This window comes from Anolis sagrei, chromosome 1 (genome assembly GCF_037176765.1).
Source record: "Anolis sagrei isolate rAnoSag1 chromosome 1, rAnoSag1.mat, whole genome shotgun sequence".
In the NCBI taxonomy this organism is placed as follows: domain Eukaryota; kingdom Metazoa; phylum Chordata; class Lepidosauria; order Squamata; family Dactyloidae; genus Anolis; species Anolis sagrei.
The window spans coordinates 80,212,648-80,225,936 of NC_090021.1; the positions used below are offsets into that span (position 1 = coordinate 80,212,648).

General features: G+C 40.6%; 1 protein-coding gene across 3 annotated transcripts in view; it reads right to left on the reverse strand.

Annotated features, from left to right (window-relative positions):
• The window catches only part of PDE7B (phosphodiesterase 7B), a 231,040-nt gene that overhangs the window by 106,120 nt on the left and 111,631 nt on the right, over nt 1–13,289 (reverse strand). For all 3 annotated transcript variants that reach the window (XM_067466569.1, XM_060753415.2, XM_067466565.1), the window contains exon 2: nt 10,549–10,609. In XM_067466569.1, coding sequence (XP_067322670.1) covers nt 10,549–10,555 — 7 coding nt within the window. In that variant the 5' untranslated portion in view covers nt 10,556–10,609. The remainder of the gene's footprint in view (nt 1–10,548; nt 10,610–13,289) is intronic.

The following is a 13,289-nucleotide window of genomic DNA, read 5'->3' on the forward strand; positions in this document are numbered from 1 at the left end:
AATTCTTTTCTCCCTCTTACATTCTAGGTTTTTTTTGTCTACCCTATCCTGTTGCCAGAGGGCAAATTGGGTTGTGGTGCAGTATTAAAACAGGAAACTTAAAATTTTGGTGTACACCCAAGGTACCCTCCATTGGGGTGAAGGGCATTAACCCATTGCTCAATTAGCCAAGGTGAGAGAAAAGATAAATGGCCTAGGAGTGGGGAGAGTCTGGCCTCAACATCCTTGGGGAAGATTTCTCCGACACATTTCCTTTCAAGTTTGCCTGGGTTAGGTCACCAGGGGACCCAGGTGTTTTCGCCCTAAGTAGCTGAGGGGTAGGCTGGACAGGACATTACCTCGGCTTTTATTCACACCAAGTTAAGACCACCCTTAGAAAGATAATACAGTTTACAGATTTAATTAGGTAACAGTTAATAAAAGTTGTCCATATTTCAACCCATAACTGTTGTGTGGTCTCTTCATTTCGGGGGTCGGCAGGCAAACATTTCTGTACTGTCTGAGAGTTGAAGTCCAACTCTTGATTCTGTTATTCTATTCACACATACACAATTTGTATATTGCGTTGTCTGTCCCAAACAATCTCTTTAAGGGGTTTTATCTGTACATCAAAAATCTCCTGGATATCAAGAATTATTCCTACCGAATCTATTTTTCACACAACTTTATGCTTGATTTTAATAGTATGCATTTTAAGTAGTTCTAGAAACTAAAGTGACTGTTCATTTGTAGAACATAGATCCCATTGTAGCTACTTTTTCAAATATATAGATCTCATGTGAAAACTGGAATGAAATAAAATAGAAGTTTCCAGCAGCAATACTTTCTGTCCAAACTCTTCTGAGAATAATTACTATGTGATTTTTCCATAACAGATAATGTGTAGGCTTCAAAGCCCTATAGTTTGTTTTCCTAAAGATGACAGCAAATGAGATTAGACAACCAGATTTATGCTCCTGCAACTCTCCCTTTCCTTTAAAAACTGAAAATATGCTAGCAATTAAAATCCCATGTGTTTTAGTTCCTCTGGCTCATAGATAATAGGAGTATGTATTGACAAAGCCTAAATCCAGAAGTGAAACAGTCTGCTTTGGGGTAATTTGGATTTTCTCCAAGGCAAAGTGGCCCAAGGTGATCCAGTTTCCTGCCAAAACCTCAGGGACTTATTCAGAAAGGCACAAATGTCTCTGACAAGTTAGTTTGAAATGTATTCTCTTATTGCCTTCTATAGAGGAGTAGAATAACAGAGCTCTCTGGACATCCAAAGGACTCAATTTCCCCCCTCTGGATTTAGGCTTGAAAGAAAGTGTGAGTGTACCAAAAGAAAGATTCAAATTGTGAGAGAACACAATTTGTGAGCTCACTCAACATTTTATTGTGCATGGGGTTATGGCTCTAGAGCAGTGGTTCCCAACTTCTTCTTTTTTTTACCAGGGACCACTTGACTAGGGACCATTTTGACTATGGACCACTCTCCAACATTAGTACCAAAAGAGTTGCGAATCGGATTTTTGGTCAAATTTAGATTTGGTTTGGTTATTTGGAGTACTGATTCAGAAAATTGCATTGGATAGACCACATCAGCTCTAGTTTCTGATACATAACATATGCCATACAGTAGCCACCATGTGCTCGCCCACAGAAAAACATATTTAATAATTTAGAGTCACGGACCTTATTTTAGGTCTTGCAGCCCACCAGTGGGCTGTGGCCCACAGGTTGGGAACCACTGCTCTAGAGACATTAGTTAACTAAAGTTTCAGTGAAAGAGTTTAAATCAAAATGAAATAGCCCTAACTAAGTAGGAGTCTAATTATATTGAACTTATAGTGAAATAGAAATATGTCATTACAGAGCATTTAAACATCTCAAAGAGTTATCCAATCTTAGGCTAGCTGTGTCAGGTTGGGGTAAGGTAGATAAAACTTTCACCAATAGGAATGGTGCCTTACAAATATGAATAAAGCACCAGTAGTTCTCATGGAAATGTTACAGAACATAAAGATCAGTTTTCACAACTGGGCTGAACCTATAACGGCTTTTTCCAGATCAATTTGAACACTGATAAAACTGTAGATCATGGGTGTCAAGTTTTTTGTTTTTTTAAAAAATAGAACTTTGAAACTTACAGCAGTGGCATCTCCCTCCCTCTTTTGTAACTCTCCACAACTAAGGGAAATTAATTTAATTTGCAAACTTAAATTTAGTGGTAAATTAGAAGGGGCCAATTTGCATCCTCTTTTTGGTATGTGCATCCCCCCATTATTTGTTTGTTTGTTTGTTTGTTTGTTTATTTACTACATTTGAATACCACTCTTCTCAGCCCTCGGGTGACTCAAAGTGGTCCACAATAGCAAAATTCAATGCTTAAGACATCATAAAACAATTAAAAACAATTAAAACAATAACATTATAACAATCCATTAAACATCATATAACATCTCATTATCGTCTCATAATTAAAATCAAGATCCAGTCTAGTTGTAGTAGAGTCGTAGTGCATCAGTGGCCACCATCTTCCAAATGTCCTATAGTCAGGTTGACAAAAAATCAACTGAAATTATTGGCAACTGTGAACTCGGCATTCATTGTGCCTGAGAGGGGCATTGTCCTGCTTTTCACAAGCTGTTGCTGTAATTCAACAGCACAATCCAATTTCTGTGCCAAAGCAGCCTTTAAAGTAGTGTGTGGCATACTGTAGATTCTAACAATTTAGCAGAAAGAGAAGCCATGGAATCTGTCCAGTGCTAAATGGTTTGCACCTGGAATACAAAAAACCCAATAACCCCAAACTCATAAGCCTTCCAGGTGTGGAAGGCATTTTTCATGTCTGTCTAGTTTTTCATAATTTGCATTATCATCTGTTAAAATAACAACACTCAAATACAATTCATCTCAGTCCACAGCGTCAGTTCCAATTTGGACTCCTATGCAATGCAATTCCATCCAAGAATATGATAAATTACCCTAAACAAAAAGTACAAATCCCAAGAAAGCCTACAAAATTCCCAGGAAGACATTTTCCCTTTAGAAAAATCTCTGCTTTAAGGAGATTCTATGGAATGCTTTTTTGAGCAGACATTATTTACTATTTGTATTCATTAATTAAAATCATTTGTCCCATTTTCTGTCCTTGTGGAATCTTCAAATTATTAACTATGTTTTAAAGGGATTAATGAGACACAAGAATATGATTTTTTTTAAAAAAGTTAATATCAGTAACAGCTTAACAACTGGATAGAATATAATACCAATGATTAATAAAACAAGAACAACAATGGGAAACCTCTCCAAATCTAAGAAGATGATTTTTCTATCTCTTCCTGTACCTTTGATGACATCAAGCATCTTCAAAGGCCACTTGCTTGCGGTGAAAAAGAGAAAGAGACTGACAAACATTTGGTAAATGGAAAAAAAATCTCTTACTAACCAGATCTTGTCAGAATACTAGATATCCATCCAACTGCACTGCACAATTATATCAATTGCCATAAATGTCATGACACTATCTCACAGAATCCTGGGATTTGTACTTTGGTGCAAAGCAGCTTTGTCACCAATAACTATGGTAGCTGAGAGATTTGGGTATTTTTGTAGTTCAACACATAACGTTTTTCAAGCTGTGAATTAGAAACACTGAAGCAACATGGAAATATTGTACCCATCATTGCCAACCTGTTTGCTTACGAGGGCTAATTTAAAATGTGGATAGGAACATTTAAGATAAACTCTTCCAGAGTAGTTTTGTGCAGGATGTGTCAGGTAGAGAACAGTTTTTAACAATGCACAATAAGTGAAATGGAGAGAGAAATGTGGTTGATTTTAGCTATACATCAGATCCCTAACATAATTACAGGGCTGCTATAAGAATACAAGGATCTTTGTATAATATGTGAAATCCTGGGATTGTAGAATAACATATTTGGAAGAGACCACATGGACCATCCTGTCTAACTACCTTCCATGCAGGAAAAGCACAATCAAAGTACCCCTGACAGATGGCCATCCAGCCTCTGTTTAAAAGCCCACGAAGGAGGAGCTTCCACCACACTGTTGACCAGCTCTCACAGTCCAGAAGTTTTTCCCAATGTTCAGTAGAATCTCCTTTCCTGTTATTTGAACCCATTGCTCCTAGTCCTAGTTTCCAGGGCAGTGGAAAACAAGCCTGCTCCCTCCTCCTGGTGACATCCTTTCAGATATTTATACATGGCTATCGTGTCTCCTCTCAACCTTCTCTTCTGGAGGATAAACATACCCAGCTCTTTCGTTCACTCCTCATAAGGCATGGTCTCCAGACATTTGATAATTTTGGGGTCTGTGTGAAGAATCTGCATTCATTTATAATCTGGGCATATGAGAGAAGTAGCTTGCCCTCCCCTTTCTTTTTCTGTGGTCAAATTGCCCACATCAGTACCAAAAGCAGCCAGACGAGATGAGATAATATAACACAGGATGTCTGTTTGCTCAATGCTTAACAACTGCAATTAATTGGCCTCAATTCAGGAGAAAGAGAAACAGCCCTGCTGTTGCAATACAGCATATCTAGAGGAGAAAGCTTTCATCAGTTTCGAATTCATTTATCCAATATTGGTCTACCTAAGTGTTGTCAAAACAAGATTAATCTTTCTCTGATGATCCAAGGCATATATTGCCACTAAGCAATGCTAGACAGAGCGGCCCAGGCAAACACTGCTACAATGGCAGCAGACTGGTGGAATGCTCTCTTGCTGGCACCGTCTGGTCTCCCATGATTATGATATCAGGAACAGCAACAGAGAAGGAAAGGGAAAAAAGAAGAGGCCACAGAAGCAGGAGACACCATAGAAGTAGGAAGAAGGAATCTTGGAGAAACCTGGAGAAACAAGGAAGGAACCAATTAAATGAGCTTGATAAGGAGCACAGGAAGAAACAGAGAAGAAGGATAAGGAAAGCCAATTAGCTCTTGGAGCTTCAGTGTCCCATCTACCAGAGAAGAGTGCCATTTTGATATTTCACATTTGTGTACCTTAGTCTGTTCACAAAAAGGACCACTTTTAGCAAGAGCTCAGCGGGTTTCTATGATCCTGACAAGCTGAAATATGTCCAGAGAAGGACAACCAAAGTGACAAAAGTTCTGGAAGCGAAGTCCTACAAGGAGTAGTTTAGGTGGCTCCGTTTGTTTAGTTTGGAGAAAAGAAGGTTGAGAGGAGACATGTTTCTAAATGTGATAGGACACTATATTGAGAGAGAAGCAAGCTTGTTGTCTGCTGCTCCAGAGACCAAGACATGGATTCAAACTACTGGTGTGTGAAGTTCCCCTCTGGTTGCCTCTTCTCTTTCTTCTCCTGAGACAGAAAGGAGAGGTCCAGAGTGTCTTCAATTAGCAGGACCTATGCAGGTGAATCTAAATTAGAAATAATCAATTGATGCATCTACACTGTAGAATTACCACAGTTTGATACCACTTTAACTGTCATAGCTCAATACTATAAATCCTAGGATTTATAGTTCGGTGAAGCATCATTATTTTTCAGTGGAGGAGGCTCAAGACCTTGTAAAACTACAGCTCAAATGTTTCCATAATTAAAGTGGAATCAAAAAGTTTTAACTCTACAGTGGGGGATGCATCCTCAGTGCCATCCAAATGGGTGTACTAATACTAGTAAAAATGACAATGCTTTCAATCCAAAGAGAAGTCGAGCAAGGAGCTATGATAATCTGATAGAAGAATAAGCCATCAGAAGCACCAGCAGCAACTTCTTCATTTGACAAACCTGTTGCTATGGCTACCTATCCTACCAAATATTAGAGAGTCTGAGCTGTCTACGAAACACAATTCAGGTGGCAAATGGAGAATATATTTAGTTAGATGGTCGAAAAGGGAATTTTAAACACTGAAATGTTCCATGTGAATGTGTCCTTATGCATGTGTTGGTGTGGCAACTGTAATGCCTATATCTTTCAAAAACACACATTTGGCCCTAACATTAAAGGAAATAGATTCACAGTTTTCAATGTAGATTCAGCCACTATTCCTCCTATGGCTTGTCTGCCACAAAACCTTACCTGCATGACCCATGATATGCGGAGAACCTTTGGGGCCTTTATGCTTGTTTTGGGGGCAATGGAAGGCTCACTATCAATTTGCGGGGAATTTTCTTCCCCCAGATCTTTTACCACTGCTGCCAGGGTTTCCTACAGCAATAAAGCTCACAACACTGTGCCTGGCTCCTTGTCTTGCTCCAAAAAATAAAATATGGACTCAACATCTTTTCCCTGGGTTCTGGTGTGTGTATGTGCACCAACAACACAACATTCCCACAATATCTTTGTGCTGAGCCAACAAGCCCTGCAATATTGGGAAGGTGGGAAAGGAAATGCCTAGCTTTTAAAACCGGCATACGTGCAAAAATCAATTTCCCTCTTAGTCTTCCAGAATTACTCAACCTGAGTTTTCTCTCCTTAGTGCGGGATACAGAAAAGCATAGCAATATCCTCTCTATGTAACATGCCATTGAAAGTACAGAAAAGCCCTAAAACACATCCTGTGTGTGTGTGTAAGCATCACATCAGTGTGGTGTTATATCCTGTAGTGTTAGAAAGCAAATTGTATCATTTCTCAGTACTCATTTCACATTCTTGTTCCTTGTCTTTTCTTATGAAAATAAATAAATAAAATATAAAATCTGGTTTTGGATTTATCACACGAGCGAGTGCAGTTCCCACCATCTTTATGGTTTAACTTTGCGAACAGATTTATTATGCCATTAATTAGAAAAGGAAAACTTTACAATAGGAAGGACAAATAATTTTAGGGTTTGTTATGTCTTCCAGCAGAGTAACAGTATTTCAAAAAGTACATGTTTTTCTTCATAACAAATGTAATTTTCAATTTTGCAATCAATACTTTCACAAACAAAGAAATATGTGGAATTATCATTCTTTCAGATGTAATATTGTAGTGCTTATTGTTGAATTTTTTTGATGGATCACTAACTCTAGTTTTTTTTAAAAAAAAAAAAAGGAAAGGAAAGCAGGAAATGTACAATTTGGAAAGGTTAGAATCAAGAGAAAGCAAAGTAGAGATCTCCTGAAGTAGCAGAATTTCTAATGAATACATTCCCTAGTCATTTTAAAAAAATTTTTTTGCAAGGATCAAATGGCTGGATTTTGGGAGATTACTGGAACATCAAGGCTTTGGAGGACACCGTCCATAGGAATGCCCATTCCCCCACGTCACCTAATCAATTCAATGCTGGCGAATCTGATTTCACCATTCTGTTTTATAGTGATTCCCGAGCTCAGAAGACAATTTTCCCTATCTCCTCTCCTCTCCACCCCCATTTCTTTACACTTTTGAAACAGTTCCCTAAGGAAGCATCAAGGACAACAAAAGGAAGTCTCCCTGCATCATGTGATGGCTCCATTGCACTTTGCCTCCTTAATGCTTTAAAAATGTTTAGAAATGGGGTGTGTGAGGGGCTACTGTGTGGGGTAGCATCCTTATTTATTTATTTATTTACTGTATGTATATATTGCCTTTCTCACCCCTGGGGGACCCAAGGCGGGTTACAACATAGTAATGGCAAAAATTCAATGCCAACATGCAGCAACAAAAAAATCATAATAACTAATCACTACATATAACTGACTTAAAATAATTAAAACCATTAAACATAAGACATAAAAAAAATTTAAACATGCAGACAAAGCATTAAAATTATCCTAGTATAAATATTAAAATCACATGATTCTGAGATCTAGCAACCTATGTTAACCTGAAAGTTACAATTGTTCAACACAGTAATTCAAAAGCCTTCGACAATAAATTCAAAAGACAGGCCCCCAAAATGGTAATTTCTTTCATAAAGAGATCTATGCTTTAATTGAGATGATGTTTCCTGTTCCGCTATAGATGCTAATTAACAAAACAATACCAGAATGTTAGTATTTGTTTTCTATTATTGTTGCTTCAAGTGGTCATTTCTTTTATTCAGATTTTGTCATGGAATTGGCATGAATTGTATACTTTGTATTTAGCCTCACTGTTCAAAATTTCTCCCAACTTATGCCACTATACAATAATTTAGGATAATCATGCTGTGCAGGTACAACTGCACCAGGAGCTCCAATTTTGTTTGCTTTGCATTGAATGTTTGTTGTAGTCCTAAGTTTCAGGGACTCTGCAGATAGGTGGCTTCTTTTGGCTGCAATCATAGGGCAAGCCACCTGTCAATTATAGTTAGGTTCCCTGGTCCCACCCCCTTTTTGGGTTTTTGGAAGGAATAGGAGCCTTTTTGGGTTCAGTCCATACAGAGAAGCGTACAGGACATAATACCAAGAGCTCCTGTAGAAATCTTCGTCTTCTACGGCTTGGCTGGGGAGATACAGCCCCACAGCTTGGCCAGGGAGATACAGCCCCACAGCTTGGCCGGGGTTATACATCCCTACAGCTTGGCTGGGGTTATACAGCCCTACAGCTTGGTCGGGGTTATACAGCCCTACAGCTTGGCTGGGGTTATACAGCCCACAGCTTGGCCGAGGATCATACAGCCTTACAGCTCCTTTGCGGAGGGACTTAAGTCAACCATCACTGAAACCTGAACTCCTTTTTCCCTGGAAGTCTACAAAGCTCTGCTTGGTAAGGGTCTCTCGCGGAAGCCAGAAGCAGTTGGTGTAGGGGCTCCACGCCAACAGAGGCAAAGACAGACTGCCCAGATTAGAAGTTAAGGATTTCCCCATTAGTTACAGTTATGAAGATAGTGCCTGTTCCTTGTGGACAAGATTGAAAGAGCCAACAGACTGTTAAGAAAGCCTTAAAGTACCTGTTTGTTTTCATTAATAAAGAACTTTGTTGAACCTTTAAGCAATCTAAAGACTCTGTTTTAAGGAAATCCAAGGGCCTTTAATCTGAGGCAGTCCCGGCGTCCCGTTGGGCACACGGAATTTATGTCCTGTCTACAATCTTATGCACAGGCCCAGCATGCGACAGCACACATGCCTCTAATTAACTGAAACTAATCCATGTCATGGGTGTAGCTTAGAGAGATGGTAAGCAAATTGGAGGCACTGCCCTATAAATAAGATTTCCGCCCCTCCCAATAAAATTGTCCTTAAGTCCTTATATTTCTAGCATTGTGGTGATTTAAAACTTTAGTTGATTATTTAGAAATAATGAATTTAGGGATTCAAAGTCTCAGGAAAAGATTCCAAAAAATGTGAACACAGCAAATATAGTTCTAGGGACTGATGATTTTCAATGCTAGAAATTTGGGGAATGAAGGATATTTCACTGGATATTTGGGGGAGCAGAACCCTCACCCCCAGTTGCAATGTTGGTTCATTCACATTTTCTGCTGTTGGGTACTTTCAAATAATTCCTGATTCATGGATACATCGAGTGAACCATATCACAGAATTTTCTTGGTAAGATTTTTTCAGAGAGGGTTGTCTTTGAGGGTGAGAGACTCTGATTTGCTCAAGATCACTCAGTGGCTTTCTATGACTAAGTGAGGATTCCGACATGGGTTTCCAATTCATAGTCCAGAGCTCAAATCCCTAAGCCACACTGTCTTCATACAGGTAAAGGTTTCCCCTTGACATTAAGTCTAGTCGTGTCTGACTCTGGGGGGTGGTGCTCATCTCCATTTCTAAGCCAAAGAGCTGGCATTGTCCATAGACGCCTCCTAGGTCATGTGGCCGCCATGACTGCATAGAGCGGCATCCCCTTCCTGCCAAAGTGGTACCTACTGATCTACTCACATTTGCATGTTTTCGAAGTGCTAGGTTGGCAGAAGCTGGGGCTAACAATAGGAGCTCAACCCGTCCCACGGATTTGAACTGCCGACCTTCTGGTCAGCAAGTTCTGCAGCTTAGAGTTTAACCCGCTGCACCACCATGGCCCCATACCTTCATATAATTGCATGGCATAAAAAATTGTGCCTAGGGTACGAAATTCCTTTGGCATTTTTGCTGTTAAACACTATCTGTTTCTTCGTTTATGAAAGTTGCAACTATTACTTCTAGAATTGGTAGAAATCCTGAAAAAATGATTACAAAATGGCTTATTGGTGTTGAATCTCAGTTATTACAAAATTGTTCTCTTCTCTTCTTCTAAATATATACCCTAATTTCCTTCTCAGTCAAATTAACACACACCAGACCACTGCTATAAACATATTCTGGAATCATACTAGTTGTGAAAAAAAGATATTAAAACCAGTACGTTGAGATCCGACATTCTTTAGCCTGCCTATATCTAAAGGAGTTAACTGTGTGTTTCCAGCTATACAGAATTTTACAATAATCGGCATTTATGTTTCATAACCAACAGTCAAAAATCACCCTGTCAACTTTCTACAAGTGAACTGAGGATTCATTATAATAAATTAGTGTTCATATGCATTCAGTATTCATACCAGTTGTACCACAGCCAACTATACATCCAGAAGAATTATGGATACCAACCAACCTCATTTAAATTCAGACTCTGAAAAGAACTACCTCATTAAAATAGTGCATATTTCTCCACATACCAAAGCTCAGATGAAGAGAATGGATGCCACTTACCTAGCATGCGAAAACATTTGGCATTCTGCTCTGGGCTATCAAATGAGATTTCTCCACACCTCTGAAAAAAAGATGGGAACATAATCAATGTAAGAGCCTAAGACAGAGTCATATTTAATGAATTGCTTCATAACCCTGCTTCTATTTTTTATGGTGCCTCTCCCTGACAGACACATTAGAAACTGAAGTCCTTTTTAGGAGCCAAAGTGCAACTGAGTGGCAGTCTTTTGGCTGTGCACGAGGAAGCAGCTTGCACTAAAGAATAATGGAGGAGAAAAAGTCTAGAAAATGAATCTGGCTTTCAAAAAAGGTTAAGTTAGAGTAGGTTCAAGGATGAAACTTGAAGACTGAAGGTCTGCCAGTACTCCCTCTTAAACATATCATAAAATTGGAAGGATGATTTAATGGACTGATAATTGACATTAAGCACAACTCTAATTGCCCCTGAGTCAGGAAAGACTCCAACATTTATCGGTAAATTATAGTAATGAATATATTTCCAAGAATATCTCAGCATCTTGTTAGTAGTTCCAGGTTTTAGTAACTGGTTTTCTGGATGGCGAGACTCGTTGTGTGTGTTTTTGAATCCAAAGGGTGCACCTACGCTGTAGAATTAAGTCGCCTGCGTGCTGAGATGGGTGTTATACAAATATAGTAAATAAATAAATAAATAAATAAATAAATAAATAATACAATTATATTCCGTCCTTCTCACCTTGCAGAGGACTTAGGGTGGATAAAAATGCATGGCATGGTAAACATTTAATGCCATTAGACATACAACATATATAGACAGACAGAGAAAATTTAACATTCCAGCTTTCCAGCTTCACAAGGGTATGCTCGGTTCTGGCCACAGGGGGAACTGCCGCTTCACCATCCACTTGTGACACCGAGTCTTTGATGGAATACTTCCTCATTCTTATGCATGCTGCTGGAAGGTTTTATAGTGTTGTAAATTAGTTAAATTAGCCTCCCCACATAAAGTGGCACCTAAATTTCGACAGCAAGCTAGAATATTAATGGTCAGGAGCTCACTCCAACCCAGGCTGGCTTCGAACTCATGACCTCTTGGTCAGTAGTGATTTAATGCAGCTGGCTACTAACTAGCTGCACCACAGCCCAGTTTGCTCAGTTGCTGGACTTGTCCATGATGGAGCCGTACCTATCTATCCTGTCTTCCCTTTAAAGGTCACAGTAGTAGCAGTTGAGATGAAGGGAGGATGTTTCGTCTGCTTTTGTTTCATCCTTTTTAAGGGCAAAAGCCGCAAAGAAATCTTTCTTTGTGGCCACTATTGCGTCTGCAAAGAACCGTCTGGCTGAACTGTTTCGAGTTGTCAGAGGCCTTTTGAATCCCACTACCCGGAGTGGGAGCCCTGACAATTCGGCTACTCGCTGTGAAGCTTTTGCTCGGTTCTTTGCAGACAAAGTCGCTTTGATCCGTTCTGGTCTCGATACCATGTTAAAGGCAGTCTCTGAGGATGTAACATGAGCACCTGCTTGTCCAGTTTTGATGGATTCATTTCAATTGGTGAAACCTGAGGATGTGGACAAGATACTTGGAGGAATGAGGCCTACCACATGCATCCTAGACCCCTGCCCATCCTGGCTTCTAAAAGAGGCCAGAGGGGGGTTGGCTGAGTGGATTACGGTGGTGGTTAATGCCTCCCTTCGGGAAGGCAAGATTCCAGCGAGCTTAAAACAAGCTATAATAAAACCGCTATTGAAAAAACCATCACTGGACCCCACTAAATTCGACAACTATCGGCCAGTTTCCAATCTCCCCTTTTTGGGCAAAGTCCTGGAACATGTGGTGGCCTCACAACTCCAGGTATTCTTGGACGACACGGATTATCTGGATTCGACTCAGTCTGGTTTCAGGCCGGGACATGGAACTGAGACAGTCTTGGTCGCCTTAGTGGATGATCTGCGCCGGGAGCTCGACAGGGGGAGTGTGTCCCTGTTGGTGCTGCTGGACCTCTCAGTGGCCTTCGATACCGTCGACCACGGTATCCTTCTGGGACCCCTCACAGGAATGGGACTTGGAGGTACTGTTTTGCAGTGGCTCCGGTCATTCCTGGAGGGTCGGTCTCAGAAGGTGTTATTGGGAGACACCTCTTCAACCCCACAACCTTTGCCTTGTGGGGTTCCTCAGGGTTCAATACTGTCTCCCATGCTGTTTAACATCTACATGAAGCCGCTGGGAGAGATCATCCGGAGTTTCGGAGTACGGTGTCATCTCTACGCAGATGATGTCCAACTCTGTCACTCCTTTCCACCTGCTACTAAGGAGGCTGTCGAGGTCCTGAACTGGTGTCTGGCCGCTGTGATGATCTGGATGAGGGCGAACAAATTGAAACTGAATCCAGACAAGACAGAGGTACTCCTGGTCAGTCGCAAGGCCGAACAGGGTATAGGGTTACAGCCTGTGCTGGATGGGGTCGCACTCCCCCTGAAGATGCAGGTTCGCAGCTTGGGTGTGATCCTGGATTCACCACTGAGCCTGGAACCCCAGGTTTCAGCGGTGACCAGGGGAGCATTCGCACAGTTAAAGCTTGTGCGCCAGCTGCGCCCGTACCTTGGGAAGTCTGACTTGGCCACGGTAGTCCACACTCTTGTTACATCCCATTTAGACTACTGCAACGCTCTCTACATGGGGTTGCCATTGAAGACGGCTCGGAAGCTTCAATTGGTCCAGCGTGTGGCAGCCATGATACTAACAGGGGCGGCACACAGGGAGA